The 25,299-nt window shown below is 46.1% G+C and overlaps 2 protein-coding genes across 2 annotated transcripts in view; one reads left to right on the top strand and one right to left on the bottom strand.

The window, feature by feature from the left end:
- Positions 1-2,354, top strand: part of Nipsnap2 (nipsnap homolog 2) — a 32,128-nt gene extending 29,774 nt beyond the window's left edge. Inside the window, exon 10 of the mRNA XM_036172016.1 lies at positions 1,199-2,354. Coding sequence (XP_036027909.1) covers positions 1,199-1,263 — 65 coding nt within the window. The 3' untranslated portion in view covers positions 1,264-2,354. The remainder of the gene's footprint in view (positions 1-1,198) is intronic.
- A 7,149-nt stretch (positions 2,355-9,503) lies between these two features.
- Psph (phosphoserine phosphatase) lies at positions 9,504-23,501 on the bottom strand. Its single transcript, XM_036172045.1, has 7 exons — positions 23,254-23,501; positions 19,901-20,033; positions 17,258-17,416; positions 16,029-16,163; positions 14,687-14,832; positions 10,777-10,925; positions 9,504-9,905 (listed from the first exon to the last, which is right to left on the bottom strand). The coding sequence occupies exons 3-7, from the start codon at positions 17,395-17,397 to the stop codon at positions 9,798-9,800; spliced, it is 678 nt and encodes a 225-aa protein (XP_036027938.1). The 5' UTR covers positions 17,398-17,416; positions 19,901-20,033; positions 23,254-23,501; the 3' UTR covers positions 9,504-9,797.
- Between the last annotated feature and the right edge of the window lie 1,798 nt (positions 23,502-25,299).

Genomic DNA, 25,299 nt, shown 5'->3' with positions numbered 1-25,299 from the left:
GTGCCAGGAAGGGCAGGTAGAAAGGTCCCAGTTAATCTTCCTTGGCTACATAGAGAGTGGAAGCCAGTCACAAAAGAAACAAAATTCTGTAATTGTATGTAATTCCATGTTTTATTCTTCTGTTATTTTGATACAGTCTCTCTCTCTCTATCAAACTTGGTCACAGACTTGTGGGGAAGGGTCCTTCCTGCCTTAGCTTCCCACACACTGGGTTTACAGATGTGAGCCACCATGCCTGCTTATAATTTCCTCATAAACTTCTCATCAGTTTCCAGAATGTGTCTTAGTCCACAGAAGTGGTCGGGGTTTGTTTGGTTTTTTTTTAACTTTTTTTTTCTTTTTTTCTTAAGATTTATTTTATTATGTATACAGTGTTCTGTCTGTACACCAGAAGAGGGCACCAGATCTCATTACAGATGGTTGTGAGCCACCATGTGGTTGCTGGGAATTGAACTCAGGACCTCTGGAAGAGCAGCCAGGGCTCTTAACCTCTGAGCCATCTCTCCAGCCCCATTTTTTTTTTTTCCAACACAGGTTTCTCAGTGTAGCCCTGTCTGTCCTGGAACACACTCTGTAGCCCAGGCTGGCCTCAAACTCACAGAGTCTGCCTGCCTCTGCCTCCCGAGTGCTGGGATTAAAGTTGTGTGCCACCACGACCCGTCAATTTTTTACAAATTTTTTAAATGAAATTTTTTTTTCATTTATTTCCATTCATGCTGTTGCTATGTTGGGGGTCAGGGGCCACCACAAAGAGCACATGTGGATGTCAGTGGGCAGTTTGTGGGAGACAGTTCTCCCGTTCTCCCACATAACCTCCAGGGATTGAACTCAGGTCATCAGGCTTGGTGACAGATGCCTTTACCCCTGAGCCCTCTCACTTTCTTTTCTATGGAATATATTTAGATCCAGTATTGTTTGGATTTTTATTTGTTTGCTTGCTTTAGTTTAAAGGACCTTTTGAGAAAGCGCTATTTTTCACAGCTAAGACTTTGCTAATTTCCCATCAAGCAGCTCTCCAGTTTCAGTGACACCTTAGTGGGTGCTGTCACCGATTTCTGCCTGGGTACCCAATTCCTTTCCTCACACTCCCCTGCAGTCTAGCAGCATGTGTTTATGGTCTGCGCAGGCGCCTTGTTAATGTGTCCTTACCCCAGTGCCTTCGGAAAGGCCCGCAAAGTAACCTGCACCTTGTTTTCAGTCCCGCTCATTCAGGAAATGGAGTCCAGAATCATGATCCCGCTCAAGACCTCACCCCTCCAGTGAAGCTTCCACGTGCCTACACAGATTTCCAGGATGAATACATGTCATGAATTCGTTTCAGCCATTCATCAAGTGAAAAAAAAGAAACTGAGGTGTAAACTGCTGTACATAGCCTGTAAGATCTCTTTTCTTTAAAATTTGCATAATCACAAAGGGAAATCGGGAATCAGACTAGGGGAGCATCACTCTGACACATCTCTGCTTACCAAACCTAAGCTCTAGCCCTTCAGGAAAACATGATCATTTGAAGCTGGGGGTGGTAGCTTGCACTCAGGGAGCTGAGGCAGGAGAATTATAAGTCCTAGGTCAATCTGGGCTACACAGAGTTTCAGGCAAGCTTGGACCCCTGGGCTTCCACAGTGAGACCCTGTCTCAAAAACCAAATTTAAAATTCGAATCATCTCTGAGGAAAATTCTAGCTCTGAAAAAGAATCAGCTATTGCTTTCTATTTTTTAAAAAAAAAAAAATCTGTTTTATGTTTACAGATTTCTACAAATTTCTTTCCTTCAGGAAGAAATACAAATTATGTCGTTTCCCGAGCAGTTTTTCTGAGTCTCAAACTAGGAATAAATTATGAGTGTACCCAGTGGCTGAAAAGGTTCTGATTTTGTGACTTTTGGTCAGTCAAGCAGTGTACCACCCTGAACTGGAAGGGTGGTCACGGGCACCTGCCCAATAATTCCGGCTCCACCAGGCACTGTGTCCTGAGGGGTTGACATGAACCAGTGCACCACATGCGATTTGGTAATAAACACCTCAGATAGCTCTAATTTTATTTGTGATATTTTTCTATAAAACAAGTAGCTCTTGGAAAAGAGGTTTTATTTTGTAAGCCACCATCTGTGACCTCTGACCTCTGGTTCTATTTTGGTAAGCGCACAGCAGACACTTCTAAGATCTTGTATGAAGGGCAGTGCATGTTGGGTCTAAGTTGACATAAAGCTTCGTATTCTGTCTGTCTCCGTTTGGTTTTGTTTTTTAATGTAGTGTGCCAACTTTGTGACTGTAATCCTGTGAAAGTCCCATTGAACTGAAGAATTATGTCTGCCCTACAAATTGATATGTGTAAAATAAAGTATGACTAAATCTCCTATCAGATGCCTAATTTTTACATGCGAATGGTCTTCTCCAAGAACATAAAAAAGTAAATAAAATCCTCTTAATTTTCACATTTTGCATGACGAAAACCTTTTTTGGTTTGTTTTGTTTTGCTTTTGTTGTTTGGAGACAGGGTTTCTATGTGTAACAGCCCTGGCCTTCCTGGAACTCACTCTGTAGACCAGGCTAGTCTTGAACTCACAGAGATCCGCCTGTCTCTGCTTCCTGAGTGCTGGGACTAAAGGCGTGCGCCACTACACCCCCCTGTTTGTCTCCTTGTTGGTTTGGTTTTTTTGAAACAGTCTCACTGTATAGCCCATGCTGGCCCAGTTCAGAATCCTCTGGCCTTTTCCCCCAAAGTGCTGGAATTATGTACATGAGCCACCACACCCTGAAAGAAAAACAAAACAAAACAAAACAAAAACAACTCATTTTTGTACCAGCGATCCATCCCTCTCATCCTCAGGGTGAGGACAATCTGCTGTCTTCTTCTTCTTTGAGTTTTGGGGAAAATTACAATTTTTAAATTTTTTTGTAACTCTTACTGTAATTACATTGTGTGTGTGTGTGTGTGTGTGTGTGTGTGAGAGAGAGAGAGAGAGAGAGAGAGTGTGTTCATGGGTGCACAGCCTGTGGAGGTCAGAGGACAACTTTTGGAGTTGGTCCCCTCCTTCCACCATGGTGGGTCCCAGAGATTAAATTCAGGTCACAATGTATGGCAGGCAGTGCTTGCCTTTTCCCACTGAGCCATCTCACGGGTCTGGTTGTTTTGAGACAGGGTCTTGCTGTACGTCAGGTTGGCTGTAAACCACAGCAATCCTCCTACCCTACACTCCTGAGTACTGGGATCACAGGTAAGAAAATGAAGATGCCAGACAGTGGTGGCGCACATCTTTAATCCCAGCACTCAGGAGGCAGAAGCAGGCCAATCTCTGAGTTTGAGGCCAGCCTGGTCTACAAAGTGAGTTCCAAGACGGCCAGGGCTACACACAGAAACTAGAAACCCTGTCTTTGGAGAAAAAAAAAAAAAATCCAGGGCTGAGGTGCAGCTCACTTTATAGAGTGCTTATACACAAGCTTTCCCAGGTTCAATCGATCCCCAGAGCTTAAACACTGGGCATGCTGGCACATGCTGGAATCCCAGCATTTGTGAGGTGGAAGCAGGGGTCATCCCCAGCTATATCATAGTTTGAAGCCATCTTGAGCTACATGAAACCTTGTCTCCCAAAAAGACAAAATGAAAGAGCATGACATTACTCCTACCCGGCTCCACTTGGACCCATTTTCTGGATAAACTGCTATTTTAATGAATCTGTATATTCTCCTCCCCAGGCAAGTACGTCTCCAAGAAAGGGAAAGAGACCCCCCCCAGAGCAGCAGTAAGAGAGATTCCAGAGATACTCTGCCTTAGTGATGGCAGAGATAGGAGGCCTTTTGTCTCTAGAGCCTTCAGATTCTTTTGTTTGCTTGTGGGTTTTGTTGTTTTGGTTTGGTTTTCTTCCCCAAGACAGGGTTTCTCTATGTAGCCCCGGCTGTCCTGAAACTCACTCTGTAGACCAGGCTGCCCTCAAATTCACAGAGATATGCCTGCCACTGCCTCTGGAGTGCTGGGATTAAAGGGGTGTGCACCACCGCAGCCTGGCAGCTGTCAGAATCTTTTTTTTTTTTTTTTCCAGAGCTGAGGATCGAACCCAGGGCCTTGTGCTTACTAGGCAAGCGCTCTACCACTGAGCTAAATCCCCAACCCCAGTCAGAATCTTAATGGTCAGTTTCATCCGGATGAGTGAGTGACCTGTCCACAGGTCACATGAGTTCTGTTCACATCCTCCAAAGTGTTTTCCCATCTCTCCTCATGCAGTTCCCCCAACCCTGAGGTCAGCAGGACAAGAACCGCTGCCTTCAACAGAGAGAGATGCTCACTCCCCGGGCCACACTCAGAGCTGAAACCATTTCCCCAGCATTACTAAAGTTAACAATTTACCGAAACCAGCCGTTTCCACCCTGACCTAATACTTATTAACACTGGCCGCAGCACTAACGTATTAATACAACAGATGAAATCTTACTCCCTAAGGTTCTAAGACCTCCTTTGTGAAAAACAGTGCTAGTATAACAGGCCTGTGCAACCACACTGGTGTTCTGTGGTGCTGGGGATGGACCCCTAGGGCTTCCTGCATGGTAGACAAGCACTCTACCAACTGCGTTCCTCCAACTCTTCACCCTTTAAAAAAAAAGGTGCACGCCTTTAATTCTAGCACTTGGGAGGCAGAGCCAGGCGGATCTCTGTGAGTTCAAGGCCAGCCTAGGCTACCAAGTGAGTTCCAGGAAAGGCACAAAGCTACAGAGAAACCTTGTCTCGAAGGAAAAAAAAATGTATCTGTGTGAGTCTATGAGCGCACTTGCCGTGACATGCCTAAGGAGACCGGAGAACAACTTGCAAGAGTCTATTCTCTGCCCCATGTGGGTCATGGAGGCAAACTCTGGTTGTCAGGTCATCAGGGTTGACAGCCAGAGCCCCTTTGCTTGCTGGGCCATCACACCTCACCACCCTTTCCTCATTTTTTTTGTTTTTTTGTTTTTCTATGTATCTCTGGCTGTCCTGAAACTCACTCTGTAGACCAGGCTGACCTCGAACTCAGAGATCCGCCTGGCTCTGCCTCCTGAGTGCTGGGATTAAAGGAGTTCACCACCACCACCACCAGGCTTATTCCTTCTTTTTAATATTTTATGTGTATGTGTGCCTGAGTATATAGGTATGTGCACTATGTATATATGGGTGCCATCAGAGGCCAGAAGATAGCATAGGATCCCCTGGAACTGGAGTTACAGGGAAAAGCCACCCTATGTGGATGCTAGGAACCAGGTCATCTTTAAGAGCAGTAAATACTCTTAACTAAACCATCTCATAACCTCCGCACCCCAATGTTTATTAGGGGTGTGTGTGTGTGTGTGTGTGTGTGTGTGTGTGTGTGTGTGTGATGTATCATGGAGTGTCATGAAGTGGGGGAGGCTGTGAAGACAATCTCGTGGAGTGGGTTCTCTCCACCTTTATGTGGATTCTGGGGATCGAACCAGGCTTGCATGGGAGACACCTTGACCCACTGAGAAATCTCGCTGGCCCTGTTGTTTAGACACAGGGTCTCATGCAGTCCAGGCAGGCTGGTGTCAGTCTCACTCTGTACCCAGGGTGGGCCCTGAAATCCTGATCTTCCCACTTTGCTGGGGTCACAGGCATGCACCTCTCCGCCCACTTGTTCCTGTTTTTCCGTATAGTATCTTGCTGTGAAGTCCATTTTTGCGTGGATCCTCCTGCCTCAGACCCCAGAGTGCCAGGATCACAAGTCAATGCCACCATACCTAGCTACGAGGGCTTATATTGCTTCAATCAGGACAAACTTCAACCCCTTAACTTTCTCTGGTGATACAAACAGTTTTCATGGATTGAAAAGTGGCACCCCCCAAACAGGAGCTTGTATCATGCTGCTACCACTCGGCGAACCCAACCCTACTGTATCTACCCGTGGATGTCGCCTGTGGGAGAAGTGACCTCTGGCTGCTTCCAGCCAGTCTACAATTGGAAAAGCATGAAAGAGTTCAGCACGGTTCTTGCCTCATTCATATTCACCCCTGACACAACAAAGAGGAGATTGTACCAGTTGTCCATGTGGGGAGCTCAGAGCCGGTGGCCTATGGCCCACAGCACTAATGGGAGAATTGCGAACTTCTCTATCAGAGTCTCAATCTGCACCCTTATCAGATTCCTCTGGGGCAAAATTGGCATCGCACCTGTTCAGATGTCCGGTCAGAAGCAAGCTTTTGTAACCAAGCCGGGTGGTGGCCTCCTCCTCCTCCTCCTCCTCTGCTTGGGCTTGTGTGCCCTAGGTGGTAATGAAAACGGAGACCTTTTGTAGCAGCACTCTGCTGAGATCCAGCATGCCTGGCCCTGCCCATTTTGCTCTGCTGAAAAGTGCAAACCCACAAAGTGACATCTAGGAGAACTGCCAGGAAGCATTTACAACCGGGACAACGGCCTTGTTGTTTGGGAGCCCGTGGGAGCGCAGCCAAACCTACTCCTCCGTGCCTCTCCTCCAAAACCTGAGCTGTTTGCTTTGTTTTATCATTTTTCATTTTGTTTTGTTTTCTGTTTGGTTTGGGTTTTTGTTTTTTCTTCTGTTTTTCTCTTCTTTCTTTTTTTCTTTCTGGTTTTTCGAGACAGGGTCTCCCTTTGTAGCTCTGGCTGTCCTGGATCTCACTCTATACCCCAGGCAGGCCTGAAACTCCCAGAGATCCACCTGCCTCTGCCTTCCGAGTGCTGGGATTAAAGGTGTGTGCCACCATCGCCTGGCTTTTCTTTGGTTTTTCAAGACAGAGTTTCTCTGTGTGTAGTCCTGGTCATCTTGGAACTCGGTCTGTAGACCAGGCTGGCTGAGAACTCACAGACACCAGCCTGCTTCTGCCTCCTAAATCGTGCTGGGATTAAAAGGCTTTTAATCCCACACTTGGCTGCTTCAGCCTCTTGAGTGCTGAAGATTTCACCCTCAACTGATTTTGAAATTGGACACATTTGATCAATTTGGCTAAGTTATAAATGTTTTATATAATTCACACTGGTCAAACATTGGGCAGAAGGGGCTAGGGCTGGGGTGGAGGGCTTGCCTACCATGCGTGAAGCCTCACATTCAGTCCTCAGCACTGAATAACCCAGGCATGATGGTGCACACATGGGACCCCAACACTCAGGAAGTGGATGCCAGACAAACAGGAGTTCAAGGTCATCCTCACATACATAGCTGAGATGTATGAGAACCTATCATTAAGAATAAAATTTTGGGCCTGGAGAGATGGCTCAGAGGTTAAGAACACTGACTGCTCTTCCAGAGGTCCTGAGTTCAATTCCCAGCAACCACATGGTGGCTCAGAACCACCTGTAATGAGATCTGGTGCCCTCTTCTGGCTTGCAGTCATACATGCTGTATACATAATAATAAATAATTTTTAAAAAATAAATAAATAAAATTTAAATCCCTGGGGTCGAAAGAGTACTTACCTCAAATGTGCAAATCCCTAGGCTCCATCCCTAGCACTACTCAAAAATAAAACACACACAATAAAACCAAAAAAACTATATGCCTTCCCTACTTAATGACCTAATAGTGGATACTACATGTGTCTTCCTAAAGCACGCCCTTCCCCCTCGGACAATACTTTAGTCAAGGAGGATAAACAATCTCATCCTTTAAAGCATTTTCTGAACTTTCCCACTTTTTTTTTTTTTTTTTTTTTTTTTGAGACAGGGTTTCTCTGTGTAGCTTTGCACCTTTCCTGGAACTCACTTGGTAGCCCAGGCTGGCCTCGAACTCACAGAGATCCGCCTGGCTCTGCCTCCCAAGTGCTGGGATTACAGGCGTGTGCCACCACCACCCAGCTACTTTCCCACTCTTGATAGTGCCTCAAACATAAACTTTCAGGTCTTTCCTCCCAAGTCATCTGTGAAAAAGAACCTGCATGTGTGTGTGTGGTGTGTGTGGGAGGGGGGAGGTTTGGGCACCAGGTGCACACATGCCACAGCACACATGTAGAGGTTAGAAGACAGCTTTTGAGAGAGTTGTCTCCTCTGTGGTGAGTTCCAGGAATTAAACTCGCATGGCCAGGCTTTTGCAGCAAGGACTTTTACCCAGTGAGCCATCTCTCAGGCCCAAGAACTGTGCTAATATTAGGAAAATGTTCCTTTCCCTTCGTGATTTGTAAACCTCATCTGTAACTTCAACGTAACTTACAAAAATAAATGTTTTATTTTCCTCTATCTTTTCAGACAGGGTATAGACAGGTTTGGTTTGATGACTCTGGGTATAGAACTGAGGCACCGAGTTGGCCCCAAAATGTGGCAATGATCCCCCTGCCTCTGCTTCCTGAGTGCTGGGATTATAGATAGTGGCTACAACTTCAGGGCCAAGAACAACTTTTTTTTTTTTAAGCCAGTATTTTTATTTACATTCCATTGTTACTTTTTAAAATGTCTGTTTTTACTATTTTCAATTGTGTGGATGTGTTTTCTGCATGTGGGTAGGTGCACATGTGTGCCTCAGGAGGCCAGAGACGCCAGATCCCCCTGACGCTGGAGTTACAGAGAGTTATAAACCACTGGTTGTGGGTGCTGGGAACTGAACTCGTGTCTTTTATAAGAATGGCAAGAGCTCTTACCCACAATCATCTCTCCGGCTCTGTTAAGCTCTTTGTTTTAAGATTTATATTTTTAGTTTACCCATGTGTTTTGCCTGCATGTAAGTGTGCCACGTGCACGTCTGGTAACGTGGAGGCCAGAAGCAGGCTCTGGATACCCTGAAACTGTAGTTACAGCTCACCATAGGCCGCCATAGGCTGGGAACCAAACCCAGCTCCTCCTTGAGAATGGCAAGTACTCTTTATAAAAGCTTTTGTGAGCCAAGCGGTGGTGGCACACACTTTTAATTCCAGCACTCAGGAGGCAGAGGCAGGTGGATTTCTGTGAGTTCTAGCCCAGCCTAGTCTACAGAGTAAGTTCCAGGAAAAGCACAAAGCTACACAGAGAAACCCTGTCTGGAAAAACCAAAAGCCTTGTGACATTTAAAATACAACACATCTTTTCTTTTTTCCTTTCTCTAGAGACAGGCTCTCACTATGGCTGACCTGGGACTTTGCATCTTCCTGCCTCGGCATTTCAAGTGCTACGATTATATTATACATATGCACCACCATACCCAGACACAAAAAACAAAGTCAGGTGAAAAAAAAGGATTTCCACTCCTCTGTGCCAGCGTTTCCTGTCGTGAGGTGGGCACAGGGTCTCTGCACTCAGTGTTATGAATGGAGAAACCTCAACCCTCTTCTTGGGCATGGGGGTTGTTCGTACTTCCATACTCACAGTCACTGAAACACTAGACAAAGAATTCCTAAGAGGCAGAATTGAAAACTGAACACATCAGCTGGTGGTGGTGGTGCACGCCTTTAATCCCAGCACTTGGGAGGAAGAGGCAGGTGGATCTCTGAGTTCGAGGCCAGCCTGGTCTACAGAGTGAGTTCCAGGACAGCCAGGGCTACACAGAGAAACTTTGTCTCAAAACAAACAAAACAAAAAAGGAAAAAAGAAATTTGAACAGGCCTGTTCTGATATACAAACATTCTTTTTATACCAAAGAGAAACCCAATATTCACTTAAGGCTACTGAATCCATGTCGCAAGAGTAAAAGCATTTAGTTTACTATGCACCTCAGAAAGCTCCAGGTAAAATATAGGTAGGAATATTCACAAAGGATTCAGAATATAAAACTCTCCAGGTAATTAGTAGTCATATTAATATTGGAACTACAGTAGAAAAGGCTAGTTATCCCTGGCCTGCACCAGGGGCCTCGCTGTTGTAGCTTTGAGAAACGAGTTGTTCTGAGTGAGTGACAAGCTGAGATCATTCTTCTAGTTCTCCCAACAGCTCAACGAAGTCGGTGATGTACCACTTGGCATTGTTCTTTACTTGCTGCCTGGTCACATTTCCCCCAAATCCAATGAAGGCATCCTGGGAGGGAGAGGGAGAAGGGGATTAATGTCATTGAAAACGGCACACCCAGAAACACATCCCAATAAATCTGAAATAATTTTTAAAGACTTATTTATTTATTATGTATACAGTGTCTGGCCTGCATGCCAGAAGAGGGCACTAGATCTATCTCATTACAGATGGTTATTAGCCACCACGTGGTTGCTGGGAATTGAACTCAGGACCTCTGGAAGAGCAGCCATTGCTTTTAACCTCTGAGCCATCTCTCCAGTGCCCTATAAAATACTTCTAAGGGAAAAACTGCCTATATACTTAAAAAAACATGTACATATATGTGTGTGTGTGTATATAGCTATATATACACACACGTATATATGTATATATGCCCAGCCTCACTCTCTGCTTCCAACTTGCTGATAAGATGTGAGCTCTACGGTTGGGGATTTAGCTCAGTGGTAGAGCGCTTGCCTAGCAAGCTCAAGGCCCTGAGTTCAATCTTCAGCTCAAAAAAAAAAAAAAAAGATGTGAGCTCTAAGCTACTGCTCCGGCACCATGCCTGCCTGCCTGCCACCACGCTCCCCGACATGATGACAGGCTAACCCTCTGAAACTCTAAGCACCAATGAAATGTATTTTGGTGTTTTGTTTCTTTTTTATGAGTTGCTTTGGTCATGGTGTCTCTTCACAGCAATAGAACAGTAACTCAGACACTTATTCACACGCGTTCCTGGTTGGACATCTTTTAGTGGCTTTGTGTTCTTATCTTATTTAGCTGTTCTTGTTTAAGTTCTGTGGTTAACTTCCTATGGTTTTCAGCCAAACCTAGGAAACAAAATTACCACCTGGAGAAAAAACAACAACAAAAAACCCCAGCACCCTTGGATACGTACAGCAGGGGGGCAGGCTTCCATGTCCGTAGCTCCATCTCCAATCATGATTATTTTCTTAAAGTGGTATTTTTCCTTTAAAAATCGAATAACCTTTCCTTTCCCACCAGACTCGGCTGTTGGCTGCATCTCATCGAAACCTGCATATTCCCCTTAAGAGGACAGAGAGGAAATATGAGGTTCACAGAAGCATTTGGCTCCGGACCAGCTTGTTTATACTGATGATACCCGAACTTAACTATCACAGCAAGGGACATGACCCATATTCCTTAGGAGGTGGCGCTGGTGGGTCACCTGGAGTTGAATTACCTGCATCTTCTAAGCTTCCAATGTAGACATTTTAAACTTTGTTCAGATATCAGAGCACCATAATATAGCAATACATTAATTTATCACATTAATATATAAACAATACCTAGGGGAAATAACCAATTTATTCTTACTTTTTTTTTTTAAGATAGGATCTCACGTAGAGCAAGCTTTCCTTGAATTTACTATGAATCCTAGGATGACCTTGAATGTCTGATTCTCGGGCTTCCACATCTGGAGCACTGTGATTACAGGTGTACGTGCGCCCCCATGCCTGGTGTATGCATTGCTGGGGATGGAACCCGGGGCTTCCTACACATTAGGGAAGTGCTCTACCAATGGAATCCCATCCTCAACTCTGAATTTATTTCTATTATTGCAGAAACGAACACACTCACTAGTGGGGTATGGGACTGGTGTGGTGTGTTTCAGATTGTCTCTGTGGCTCAGGCTGGTATAGAACTTGAAGCAATAATCTCACCTCAGCCTCCCAATGTTAAGAGTGAGTCCCCAGGCCTGGTCACTCAATTGTTTGTTTGTTCATTTGTTTTGTTTTGTTGTTTTGTTTGTTGGCTTAGTTTGGTTTGTTTGTTTGTTTAGGTTTTTCTGTGTTTCTCTGTGTAGTTTTGGTGCCTGTCGTGGATCTTGCACTGTAGACCAGGCTGGCATCGAACCCACAGAGATCCACCCATCTCTGCCTGGGATCAAGGCATGCGCCACTAGCCTTGTTCTTTTGTTTTGTTTTGTTTTGTTTTATTTTTGTTTTTTTGAGACAGGGTTTCTCTGTGTAGCTTTGTGCCTTTCCTGGAACTCACTTTGGAGACCAGGCTGGCCTCAAACTCACAGAGATCCACCTGCCTCTGCGTCCCAAGTGCTGGGATTAAAGGCATGCGCCACCACCGCCTGGCTTGTTCTTACTTTTTAAGATGGAGTCTAATTAGCCAAAAATGGCCTTTAATTACTAATTCCTAATCCCTGCCTCTGCTCTCCAAATGCTGGGATTACATAGGCATTCCCTGTTATGGGAGTTCATGCAGAATTCTGCAGCTGGCTTGATTCCGGAGTGTTAGTACCTGGGTTGATCTGCCTTTTGTGACTGCTACCTTTTGAAACTCTCTTATCCGAGAGTTTCCTAACAGTTCAAAGCTGATGCAAAACTTGGTTACAAGAGGACTCAGCAAACTGAGATGTCCCATGGCTAGGAATTGCTTTGGCATTTGTCTCTTTGGGAGCTTCAGATAAGATGTTTGGGTATATGGAAACTGACTTGCTCAAGGGTGTAAAATTGCATAATAAAAGAGCCCTTGGCTAAGCTATAGGAGTCAGTTCATCAGAAGCTGACTGTCCTGCGGCCACAGAAGGCTACAATTCATCCTGGAGTGCCTCGGTTTCTTCTTTCCACGGACCTGTCCCTGACACAATTCCCTTCCCATTTTTTTTTTTTTCAAGACAGGCTTTCTGTGTATCCCTGGCTGTCCTGGAACTTGCTCTGTAGACCAGGCTAGTCTCAAAGAGTCACCTGCCTCTGCCTCCTGGGATGAAAGGCGTGAGCCACCACAGCCCGGCTATCTCGATACCTTTCTAAATCAGCGGGATGGGGACGTGCAAGCTACAGCACCCGTGTGAAGGTCAGCAGACAACTCTGTGGAGTTGGTTCTCTCCTTCCAACTTTATGTGGGTTCCAGGAATTAAATTCAAGTCAGGCTTCTTTGGTAAGCACCTTTACCTGCTGAGCCATCTCTCTGGCCCTCACTTGGTTTTAAGACTACCAGCTACCCCATGACATAACTAGAGTGCACTTTGGTTTTTGGAAACAGGGTCTCAAACAGCCCAGGCTATCCTAGAACTTACTGTGTATCGTAAGATGACCCTGAACTCCTGATCTTCCTGCTTCCACCTGGGGTATAGGTGGGAACCAACCTGCCTGGTTTAAGTGCCAACCCGGTGCTTTAGGCAGGCTGTGCAAACACTTGACCAAAGGACGGAGCCCAGCCCAAGAGCACTCTGTTTGCTGTTTATTTTGTTTTTTATTATTTATTTATTATGATTTATTTTTAGTGTGTGTGTGTGTGTGTGTGTGTGTGTGTGTGTGTGTGTGTGTAAGGGGGGTGGACATGTGGGTGCAGGTGTGTGGAATCCAGACCACTGTGAGCTGCCAACCAATACCGTACTGGGAATAAACTCCGGTCCTCCAAATGAACTGCCTGTACTCTTAACCAATGGGCCATCCATCTATCACCCTGTTTTCAGTCTGTAGTTTTTGTTCTGTAGCCCACATTAGACTCAAACTTGAAACACTCCTGCCTCAGCACCTCAAGAGTCTAGCCTAACTGGAGCCCTCTTGAGACTGTGTAAATGTAGCTGTGACCCTGGGGGTCCCAAGAACAATGGTAATGAGCAACTCATAAACCAGACTCCTTCTCGGGTCTAAACTGCTCCAGATACAGTAAAACAAACAAACAAACAAAACCCTCAACAGTAATACGACAAAATAAGCCAGCAGGCTAACATTTTAGTTTATATGTAGATAGGTGAGCATATGAATATGCAAAGTCAAGCCAGGACAGATGACAACCTCAGCCTGTTTTGCAGAGAAAAGAACACCAAAGTGCAGAGGGTATCAGTCACAAGAGCCATTCAAATGGGGCTGGAGAGAAGGCTCAGCAGTTCACAGTGTAAACACACACACACACACACACACACACACACACACACACACACACACATATAATTTGTTTATTTGTTCTTTCAAGACAAGGTTTCTCTGTGTAGTTTTGGTGCCTGTTCTGGATCTCGCTCTGTAGACCAGGCTGGCCTCATACTCACAGAGATCCTCCTGCCTCTGCCTCGAGAGTGCTGGGATTACAGGTGCGCGCCACCACCGCCCGGCTGTAAAATTTTTTAAAAGATTTATTTATTTTTTTTTTATGTGTGGCTGTTTGGCCTGCATGTTTGTCTGTGCACTACCTGAGTATCTGGTGCCTTCAGAGGCCAGAAGAGGGAGTTGGATACCCTGGAACTGGACTTTACGTAGCTGTGGGTTGTCCAATGTGGATGCTAGGGATTGAACTCAGGTCCTCTGGAAGAGTGGCCAGTGCTTTTAACCCATTAGCCACCTCTCCAGGCCCCATAAAAGATATTATTAAAAGAATAATTCATGTAACTCTCAGCCCCAGAACCACCATTCTTTAAATTACATTCCAACAGACGCTATCCAGAATATTAAATAACGGAACAGACAAGAAAGGGAATATATAGGGTTGGTAATTTAGCTCAGTGGTAGGGTGCTTGCCTAGCAAGTGCAAGGCCCTGGGTTCGATCCTTAGCTCCACAAAAGGAATATACTACCATCAAAATCTTACCATTGGCCGGGGTGGTGGTGGCGGCGCACGCCTGTAATCCCAGCACTCGGGAGGCAGAGGCAGGTGGATCTCTGTGAGTTCGAGGCCAGCCTGGTCTACAAAGTGAGTTCCAGGACAGCCTCCAAAGCTACAGAGAAACCCTGTCTTGAAAAACAAAAACAAAAACAAAAAACCACAAAACAAAACAAAAAAATCTTCCCATTAGCCAAGGTGGTTAAAAATGGTTAAAAAAAAAATCTTACCATTAAAGTAGAATTTCAGCCTATTGGCAAATACATTAGTTGTTGGAATATTGAGCTTTGCAGCCACATGCTCCACGATACTCCTAAAGCCACCAGATATGAGGAACACCTGGACATTTCGCTCCTGTAGGCGACTTACCAGCTCCCTACAAAAATAAACACAAGATACAAAACGTCAAATACAAACAGGAAACAGGTGCTTTTTTTTTTTTTTTTTAATTTCCTCTTGGATCTAACGCTGGAGGTCCATCTATAAGGGTTTTGTATAATATTTTGTATGTTTTTACTTTTTGGTTGTTGTTTTTTTTTTTTTTCTGAGGGGGTGTCAGTGGTGCTGGTGAGGTATTGTTCACCTGGGGTTTGTGTGTTTAAATAAAATCACTTTATTGATCTTCTGTCCGGTCACAGCGGCTGTTCTGAAGCCAGGTCTCTCTGCTCAGGGTCCACGCTTTCACCACCAACGACATTTTTATTCCTCCGTCCACCTCTGTGCTCGTCTGCTGTGAGGTTATTGTCATTTTTGTCCTTTGCATTGTTCCTAAGTTGTTTGTTTGTTTTTCCCTGGAACTGAGGACCGAACCCAGGGCCTTGTGCTTGCTAGGCAAGCGCTCTACCACTGAGCTAAATCCCCAACCCCTGTTTGTGGTTGTTTTTGAGACAAACTCTTGCTCTGTAGCCAGCCTGACTTTGAACTCACAGCAGCAATCCTGCCTTGGCCATGAGACAACACCTGGTCGTGGCTTTTGTGTTTGTCTGTTTTGCTGGCTGATTTTGATATAGGATCTCATGTGTCTGGGGATGACTTTGAACTTCTGACCACCTGCCCCAACCTCCCATGTGCTAGGATAGACAAGGGTATGCTACACACATCCCCGGCTTGTGAGTGTGTGTGTGTGTGTGTGTGTGTGTGTGTGTGTGTGTGTGTGTGTGTTCTAAGACAACATCTCACTATGTAGCCCAGGTTGGCCTTGAACTCCATGAGCCTCCAGCCTTAGGTCCCTGAGTACTAGAATTACAAAATGTGCACCACTGTTCCCAGCATCATATGTGTTTTTTTTTCAGATGTACTTAGAAATTAATGGGTGGACCTTTTCTGCTTCGGGAAACCAGGCTGAGCAAACATGTAAGCAAACCATGCTTGCACCACTGCTAAGATAAAGAACCCCTAGAGAGCCTTGTGGAAGCATGAGGACAGACATGAGCGAGACAAGAGAGTAAGATGGGAGCACATTTAAGTACCGAGAGAGAGCCGCACAGTAACAGATCCTCCCAGGAGCAGAGAGTGTCACAAATCCCCAAGCCGATAGGACGGCAGTGTGCCAAAGGTCCAGGCTGTTCTTACCTTATGCCAGGGGTCAGGTGTGGAGGGTGCTCAGCTAGGAGCCTTTGCACCTGCTCCCTGGAGGGCTGGATTAATGCCAGGCGTTCAGTGAGCGCGTCTTTGAAAGGCAAGGCCCCTCCCATGGCTCTCCGTGTCCTAGAGGAAGATTCAATGACCAGGCTGTCAGCATAGCTAATCTTGAGGTCAACATGCCTTCCTATGCCAGGACTTCATGATAACCACCAGGAAGAAGGTTAGTGCTAGGAGACCAACTCTCCAACAGGCACGCTGCTGGCTGCGTACGGGAAGGCTGCTCGGGAATCACACTGAGACTCTGACACTATGTACTATGCATCCACCAGCGGGTCAGAAACCCACACACCCCACACACAGGCACCTTGTTTGCAAGCCATAAACCCAGAATGAAACCAAAGGCTGCTTGGAGGTGGTAGCGCACGCCTTTAAACCCAGCACATGGAAGGCAGAGGCATAGGGATCTCTGTGAGTTTGAGGCCAGCCTGGTCTACAGAGTGAGTTCCAGGACAGCCAGGACTATACGGAGAAACCGTGTCTTGGAAAACCAAAGCAAACAAACAAACAACCAGAAACCAAAGGCTGAAAGCTCCTGTGTCAAATGCAGCTGAGCAGGTGACAGCCGTAGCTCAGGAAGGTGTCACTGCCGCAAAATGGGAAGGGGAAAGGGAAGGGACAGAAGGTCCTGGCCTGGGATCTCTCTCCACCGAGGCAGAAGGGCTGCACTCTCAACCATGACAGGAGGCATCGGATGTTTAGAGCCCCGGGCTTATCTTCTTGAATTAATCATTTTCCCAGCCTGTCTAAGAATGCGTCTCATCTGCAGAGACAGTCATGTTTTGCTGCCTTTGTTTTTGCTGGAATATTTGCAGATGGATAAATGAAGACCTCATGCTACCACATCCAGTTCTAGGCAACTGGAGGAGATACCTAGTGCTTTGTCTTAGCACTGGGCCAGAAATCAAACCTAGGAGACCCCAGCCTTTCATCCAGTCTTTTTTTGTTGTTGTTGGTGGTGGTGTTTTTGTTTTTTGAACAGACTTTCCTGGAACTCACTCTGTAGACCAGGCTGGCCTTGAACTCAGAGATCTGCCTGCCTCTGCCTCTTGAGTGCTGGGACAAAAGGTCATGCCCAGAAGGTCATTCTTTTTTTTTTTTTTCTTTCAGACATGGTGACATCTTTACCATCTCATAAAGGGAATAAAGACAGCTCCTACATTTCAGACACGGCAGCCTCCACACCACAGAATTTGGCCAGCTCGTCAATCCCTTCTTCTTGGATGACGGTGCTGTCAACGTCAAAGCATACTGCGTCCGCTGAACAGACAAGTTCCCTCAGCTCTGAGTGGGAGACCATCCTGCGAAGAACTTTCCTCCTGGAGGAGAGAGGAATGTGCAGATATAATCAGAAGGGGCTAGGGATGGGGCTCAGTAGTACAGTGTTTGTCCAGCACTCATGAAGCCCTGAGTTTCAGCTGCCCAGCACCACCTAAGTCAGGTGTAGTGATGTATGCCTGTGATCCCAGCTCTTCGGACGTGGAAGCGGGAGGATCAAGAGTTAGGGCTGAAGAGATGGATCAGTAGTAAAGAGTGCCTGTTGCAACTTCAAAGGACCCAAGTTCAGTTCCCAGGACCCTCATCAGGCACCTCACAATTGCCTGTAACTCCAGCTCCAGGAGACCCATCACCTCTCTGGCACATGCATGTGCACACACACACACACACACACACACACACACACACGTACACAGCTAAATAAAAATAACAATAATAATTTTTTAAAAAGACAGAGTTGTGGGGGGATGGTGGCCCACGCCTTTAATCCCAGCACTTGGGAGGCAGAGGCAGGTGGATCTCTGTGAGTTCGAGGCCAGCCTGGGCTACAGAGTGAGTTCCAGGATAGGCTCCAAAGGCTACAGAGAAACCCTGTCTCAAAAAACCAAAAGACAGAAAGAGAGTGAGAGAGAGGACTGGTTTAAGTTCATCCTCAGCTACATAGCAAGTTTGAGGCCAGTCTGCGCTACAGAAGACCCTGTTTCAAATAAAATGGCAGGTAGGGGACAGTTCAATAGGTAAAGATGCCTGCTGCCAAACCTCAACCCTGGAAGCCACATGGTAGAAGAGAGGAGTCATGAAAGTTGACCTCTGACCTCCATGCTCACACTGTGCTACACATGCATCCCCACTCACACACAACAACAGTTTCTTAAGAAAAAGAAATAAAGCTTGTTCCATTCACGCGATTCAACTGGGCGGGACAGCGAGACACAGGTGGAGGGAAAGCTAGCCAGGAAGGCAAATTATGTAAGAGCTACAATGAGATCGTGGCTGAGGATAACTGACAGGTACCCAGAGCCTCAAAACTAGCCAAGACGACAAATCTGGGTCAGGCACCTGACGTGGGACCTGAAGGTAAACAAAACAATGTCCTTAGGAGGCTCCCAGTCTTTCAGAGACGCTGGGCATGGTGATGCGTGTGTGTGCGCGCGCGCGCTTGCAATCTCAGCACTAGGGAGGGGAGGGGAGGGGAGAGGGAGTGGGGGGAGGAGGGCCAGGGGTTAAAGGTCATCCTTGGGTATATACTGAGTTTGAGTAATAAGGTCAAGGGCACACCTGGGCTAGAGATCCTACCTCTAAATAAATATATAAGTGGGTATGGGTGGTGATGTACACCCGAGTTCCCAGCACTAAGGAGGCTGAGGCAGGAAGATCATGAGCGCAAAGCTAGGCTGGTGCTACATTGAGATGAGACTCAGAAAAAAAAATACCTTGGCTATAGGGGAACACTAAGTTCAGCTGCTTCAAAGTAAATTGTGCACATTAGACTTTCACAGCGAGAAAGAAAAATCACTGCTGGGAATGGACTCTGGAACCTTCACATCTGGCTTTTGGGGGAAGGGAAGCCCACAGAGGAGCAGTGGAGAGACTGCTGGAGGAAAGGTCTGCGTTCAAACACAGGCCCAGGCCACTTACTGCCTTCCGTGGTTCAGACTGAGACTTCAGCTTGGCAGTGGGTCCACCTGACTGTAGTTTTGAAAAATTGTGCTGACAAGCCCTTCTTCCCCGGAGCTCCAAAGTAAAAACAAGGGTTTTTCCTTCCTGGCTGGATTTAGGAGGCCCGAATTGGGGTAAAAAAAAAAAAAAAAAAAAAAAATCTCCTCGCTCAAACAGATCGAAGCTTTTCCATCTAGTATCTTGCAAGAGGCACCTAAGATTACCTTACCTCTTATCTTCTGAGCTGCATTAAAAACAGATAAAAGCAGGTGTGGTGGGACTGTCTATCTTGCCAGCACATGAGGTGGAAACAGAAGGATTAGCAGTTCAGGGCCTATGAGGCTGCAGGAAACCCTGCCTCCAAATACAGGACAGTTAAGGTCAGCACAGGGAGGCTGGAGAGGTGGCTCAGTGGTTAGAGAATTTGCTACTTGTACAGAGGACCGGCCCAGCTCCCAGCACCCACATGGCAGCTCTCCAACCGCCTAGTAACTCTGGTCCCAGGCGATCCAATGCTTCCCTCTGACTAGCACATGTGCCGTACACATACATCAAATAAAAATAGATACATTTTTCAAGCGGCCACACAGAAGAGGACATCAGATCCTCCGGACCCACAAGTCTGCTATATAGCCAAGGATAACCTTGAACTCCTGATTGTCCCATTCTCACCTCCAGAGTGTTGAGATGCCAGGCATGAACACTGCACCTACTTTGTACAGTGGAACCCAGGGCTTTGAGCACGATAAGCATGTGCTCTACCCACTAAGCCACACCCTCAAACCAACAGCTGCTACTTTCCACTAGAGGAGGTTAGCTCATCGGCAAACCTAACGACCAAATGCATGGAGATGTCAGGTACTCACGATTCTCCAGAGCTGGATTCCTGGATGACAGTGTCTTTCTCTTTCCCTTACTTAGTTGGTTAAAAATGCACCGTAAACCTCAGGTTAGAGTAGTGTTTTCTTTAAGAACTATCTGTGGGGTTTTGGCAAGAGCCTAAAAAAAGAAAAATGAGAAAATGAACAACCAGGAACAGACTTGTGGCAAAGGAGGAGGTAGAGGGGCTGGGGATTGTGGGACAGTTGGTAAAGCACTTGCCTGGCAGGCAGCAAGCCTGGGGTTCTACCCTCTGCAGTACATAAACCAGGGTTGATGACCTCCACCTGTAACCTCAGCTCTCAAGGGGCAGAATCCGTCCAAAGGATCAGAAGTTCAATGTTATCTTAGGCTACACAGGGAGTTAGCAGTTTAAGGCAAGCTTGGATTAGATGAGACCCAGTCACAAAGAAAAATTTCAGGGGTGTGGGGGGGAGGAAAACTAAGACCTCTTAGTAAGATTGTTCCACACTTGGTCTTTGGTGGGACTGTTTGCAGAGGCTGAGGTGGTGTGGCCTTGCTGCAGGAGGTACATCACTGGGAGTATGAGGGTTCTGTGTCCCCATTCCACGGTCAGTTCACTCCCTTTGCTTTGTGCTTATATCTGAAGATGTGGGTTCTCAGCTTCGTGTTCCAGCTGCCATGCCTGACACTTGCTGCTATGTCTCCTGCCATGATGGGCTTTTTATTTCTCTGGAACTGCAAACCAAAATAAATCCCTTCTTTTTTTTTAAGATTTATTTATTTATTATGTATAGAGAAGAGAGCATCAGATCTCATTACAGATGGTTGTGAGCCACCAGGTGGGTGCTGGGAATTGAACTCAGGACCTCTGGAAAAACAACCAGTGCTCTTAACCACTAAGCCATCTCTCCAGCCCCAATCCCTTCATATATATATATATATATATATATATATATATATATATATATATATCAAAGATTGTTCCAACAACGGTTCAAACCAGTTTCCTAAAACTGTTTCCCTGGGAGATGCTGGAGCAGAGCAGAGAAGTAGCTACAGCCTGGGCTGTGGCTTCCACTCGGCCACTTCCGGGAAGTTAATGTACCTGATGGACACAATGTGGGGACTGGGGAAATGGCTCACACAGTATGTCTAACCTAAGTTTAATCACTAGAACAGTGTTTTTAAAAATGCCAGGGGATGGTCAAATGGCTTGGTGGGTAAAAGCCCTTGCCATGCAACTTGATGACCTGAGTCCAATTCCCAGAAACCAGAACAGCCCAAAAAAAAGCGAACTGACTCCAAAAAGCTGTCTTCTGACCCCCACACTCACACAACAAACACTCACGAAAGTTTTATCCAGCATGCACTCAGGTACACAAACACTCACGAAAGTTTTATCCAGCATATACTCAGGTACACACACTCACACTCAATAAACATTTTTTTAAAGCCAAGCATAATGCATAGGCTGACAATAAGAAGAAAAGCAGATTGCTGAGCTCAGCTAGTCAGGCCTAATTGGCAAGCTCCAGGACAGTGAGCAACCCTGGCTTAAAAAATAAAAGGCTGGGCGGTGGTGGCACACGCCTTTAATGACAGTGCTCAGGAGGCAGAGGCAGGCGGATCTCTGAGTTTGAGGCCAGCCTGGTCTACAGAGTGAGATCCAGGACAGGCTCCAAAGTTACACAGAGAAACCCTGTCTCAAAAAAAAAAAAAAAGAAAGAAAGAAATTTGCTTAAATCTCACCCCCTCTTCACCCCTCGCCCAGCAGCATATGAGAGTTCTCATTACTTTTATCTTCACAGAAACCCTGTCTTGAAAAAAAAAAGAAAAAAAAGAAAATGGACACACCTGAGGAATAACACCTACGTTCCCAGATTTGTCCTCTGTCCTCCACACAATGGTGTGCGTGCACACTGTGAATACAAGTTTAGTAGATGAAGGTGCTAAGTCTCAAAAGAAAAAGAATAGTTCAGAAACAGAGCCAAAAGTCAGGCCTGCAGGTGCTGGCCATAATCCCAGCACTGGGGAGTCAAGGCAGGAGGGCCGCTGCACGTTCACACTCGCCTGGTTACCCAAAGAATTGTCAAGTTACATATGTATGTATTTAACTACACCATTCAAAAAGGAAGCTATGTAAATAAACTTGTAAAAAGAATGAGGAAAGTGTCTGAGAAGATAAAAGTACTGAGAACTCTCATATACCGCTGGGGGGGGGGGGATGAGGAGGAGGTGAGATTTAAGCAAATTTCTTTCTTTTTTTGTTTGTTTGTTGTTTTTGTTTGTTTGTTTTTGTTCTTTTGTTTTTGGTTTTTCAAGACACGGTTTCTCTTGTGTAGCTTTGGAGCCTGTCCTGGAACTCACAGAGATCCGCCTAGTTCTGTCCCCCATGTGTTGGAATCAAAGGAGTACACCACCGCCCCGGCATTAAACAAAATTCTTGTAGTTTGAAGACAGATTTACAAACCCCAGTAGCTGTGCTCTTAGAGATTCCTACAAAAAGGAAAGGTCCATGGGAGAAAAACATTTTCACGGTTTATTTGTGGATGATTGTCCAAATGTCCACCAACAGATAAGCTTTAAGCACTGGGAAATGGAAGCATGAGGATCAGGAGTTCAAGGCCAGCCTGTGCTAACACACATACACACACACACACACACACACACACACACACACACACAGGAGAGTAACTATAATATCCAAGACTCATCTATAGAAAATAAAACCAGAGCTGGAGAGATTGCTCAATGGTTAAGAGTGCTTGTTCCTTCAAAAAATAGAAGTTTGGTTTCCAGCACCCACATGGGTCACAGAGGTCGATTCACAACCTTCTGTAACTCCAGTTCCTGGGGATCTGACACCTTTGGCCTCTGAAGGTACAGAGAGAGAGAGAGAGAGAGAGAGAGAGAGAGAGAGAGAGAGAGAGAGAGAGAGAGAGAGAGAGGTTGAGAGAGAGAGAACAAGCAAATTTAATGAATGAAAGATTTAACATCCAAATTAAAGCTATTCCTTTATAACTGTATATGTTTAGTGTGTGTGTGTGTGTGTGTGTGTGTTTATTTCAAATTATATTTCTAATGGAAACTATGGCAAAGTCAAGACACTTCAGTTCCCCGTTTGGAGAATTTTCATATATTCTACAGATGATTCTCCTGTGCCAGATTGCATCATTCATTCATGCTGTTTGTCTTGGAGAATGATAAAAGTGAAGCTCTCTAAAATATGAACTAGCGAAAGGAAAGCCTTGGAGTCCCAAGAGATAATCTACCTGTCCAGCAAAGAATCAGAGAGGCCCCAGCGGTGGGAAGGCGAGAGGACCGGTGCATCAGAGAGCTGGGCACTGTGCAAGACTGGCGCGGGCGGGGAACTCACCGCGGTTCCTGGGCCGCGCTGGTCTTCTCGGTTCCTGTGCCTGTAACTTTCCGGTAGCAGCAGGGTCTGGAGCTGCCGTGACGTGCGAGCGCTGCGACCTAAGGGTGGTGACCCGTGCAGGAGGAGATCATAGCCCTCACCCAAGGCTGGTCTGGGATCGGCTGATGCGTCCGGTGGCTTCAGAACAGTTTTCGCATGTGCGTTACCAACTGGAGACTGCACATCTCAGCTCTGCAAAACCCGGTTGGAAGGCCGCCTTGGTCCAGCCCCCAGGGGAGGGGCTTCCCGGTCCCGCCCCCCACCCCTTCCCTTCCTAGGGGCTCCGCGCCTACCGAGCCTCCGTGAGATCTCTGCGATCTCTAGTTTGTTGAGATGGCTGGAAAGAGCTCCCCGACTTTCAGAAGCAGTGCCCCAACGCAGGGTCCCTGCAATCGAGAGGAGCGAGGGACCTCTGCACTGGTTTCGAAATGCACGAAACCCCTTGTGAGCCCTTTCTGAAATCCCGCATTTCCTACGCTGTCCCTGGCAGGTGCCAGGAGAATTACAAAATTTACAGAGTCGCTGGCAAAGTAACTCAGTTGGCAGAGTGTTTGCCTGGCGTGCAAGAATTGAGTTCCCTCCCCAGCACCACATAAACCCCACAGTGGTACAAGCCTGTAATTTTAGCACTCAGGAGGAGACAGGAGGATCAGAAGGTCAAAGTCATCCTGACTACATAATGAATTTGAGACAAGCCTGAACAATAGGAGAGACCCTGTCTAAACATAAAAATACTTTGTTCACACTTAAAGTGAAAAAGGGAAAAAAAAAAGCCACAAATCTTTGCTGGGCTGGAGAAAGGCCCAGAATTTAATGGTACTTACTGCTACTGCAGAGGATCCAAGTTTGGGGCCCAGCACCTCCATCAGCGGACTCACAACCACCTGTAGCTCCAGTTCCAGGAGATCCAAAGCCTGCTGGCCTCTGAGGGTACCAGCACACATGCAGGCACATACACACACATGATTAAAAATAATTTTTTTATTTTAAAATTTTTATTTATTTAGTATGGATGGATGTTTCTTTTGTCTGCATGTAAGTCTGGCACTTTGTGGTACTTACTGAGGCCAGAAGGGGGCATCTGATCCTCTGGAGCTGGAGTTGAAGTTGTGAGCCACACCATGTGGGTGCTGGGAATCAAACCCGGGTCCTCTGGAAGAGCAGCCACTGCTCTTAACCACTCAGCCATCTCTCCAGCCCCTATCTTTTCTTAATCTTTGCAGTTTTTCCTTCATGTGTATACTTGTGTGGTGTGCCTGCATGTTTTCTTGTGTGTGATGCGTGCACATGGAGACCCAAAGGCAGTAGCAGGTGTCTTCCTCAATTGCTTTCCGCCTAAGGTAGGATCTCTCCACTGAACTCAGGAGTCCATGCACAGGACTATTTAACCAGGGACGGTTGAGAGCACCAGCTGAGAGCCAGGAGTCCTGAGTTCAATTCCCAGTACCCACACAGTGGTTCACAACCATCTATAATAGGATCTGAAGCCCTCTTAGGTATACATGCATAGCACTCATACATAAAATAAAATAAACTATTCTACCTACTTTGAGGATCACATTTCTGCCTTCCCAGTGCTGGAATTTCAGACAGGCCTCTATTCCCACCCCACATTTATGCGAGGCCATGAATCTAAACTCCCAATTCTGGGCTTGCATGGCAAGCACTTTAACCACTGAGCCAACTTCTTAACCTGTATACCTGTTTGTTTTAGCTGTCCATTTGGTTGGCTTGAGGGTTTTGTTTCTTGGGAGTGTGTGTGTGTGTGTGTGTACTTGGAATTGTGAACCTAGGGGTTGTTTTTTTTTTTGTTTTTTGTTTGTTTGGTTGGGTTTTGTTTTTTGTCTGGGTTTTTTGTTTTTTGTTTTTGTTTGTTTGTTTTTCGAGACAGGGTTTCTCTGTGTAGTTTTGGTTCCTATCCTGGATCTCGCTCTGTAGACCAGGCTGGCCTCGAACTCACAAAGATCTGCCTGGCTCTGCCTCCCGAGTGCTGGGATCAAAGGCGTG

This window comes from Onychomys torridus, chromosome 22 (assembly GCF_903995425.1).
Source record: "Onychomys torridus chromosome 22, mOncTor1.1, whole genome shotgun sequence".
Taxonomy (NCBI): domain Eukaryota; kingdom Metazoa; phylum Chordata; class Mammalia; order Rodentia; family Cricetidae; genus Onychomys; species Onychomys torridus.
Note: the sequence above shows the minus strand (reverse complement) of the source record. Positions and strands in the feature narration are given on the sequence as shown.

Bases quoted from the DNA above. Each gene is read 5' to 3' on its own strand.
- Psph (XM_036172045.1), bottom strand. From the start codon at position 17,397: ATGGTCTCCCACTCAGAGCTGAGGGAACTTGTCTGTTCAGCGGACGCA. The intron at 14,833-16,028 runs GTAAGAACAGCC...TTATTTTTGTAG, and splicing joins CACCTGACCCCTGGCATAAG to GGAGCTGGTAAGTCGCCTAC. The intron at 9,906-10,776 runs GTACGTATCCAA...TCTCCCTCCCAG, and splicing joins TGGAAGCCTGCCCCCCTGCT to GATGCCTTCATTGGATTTGG.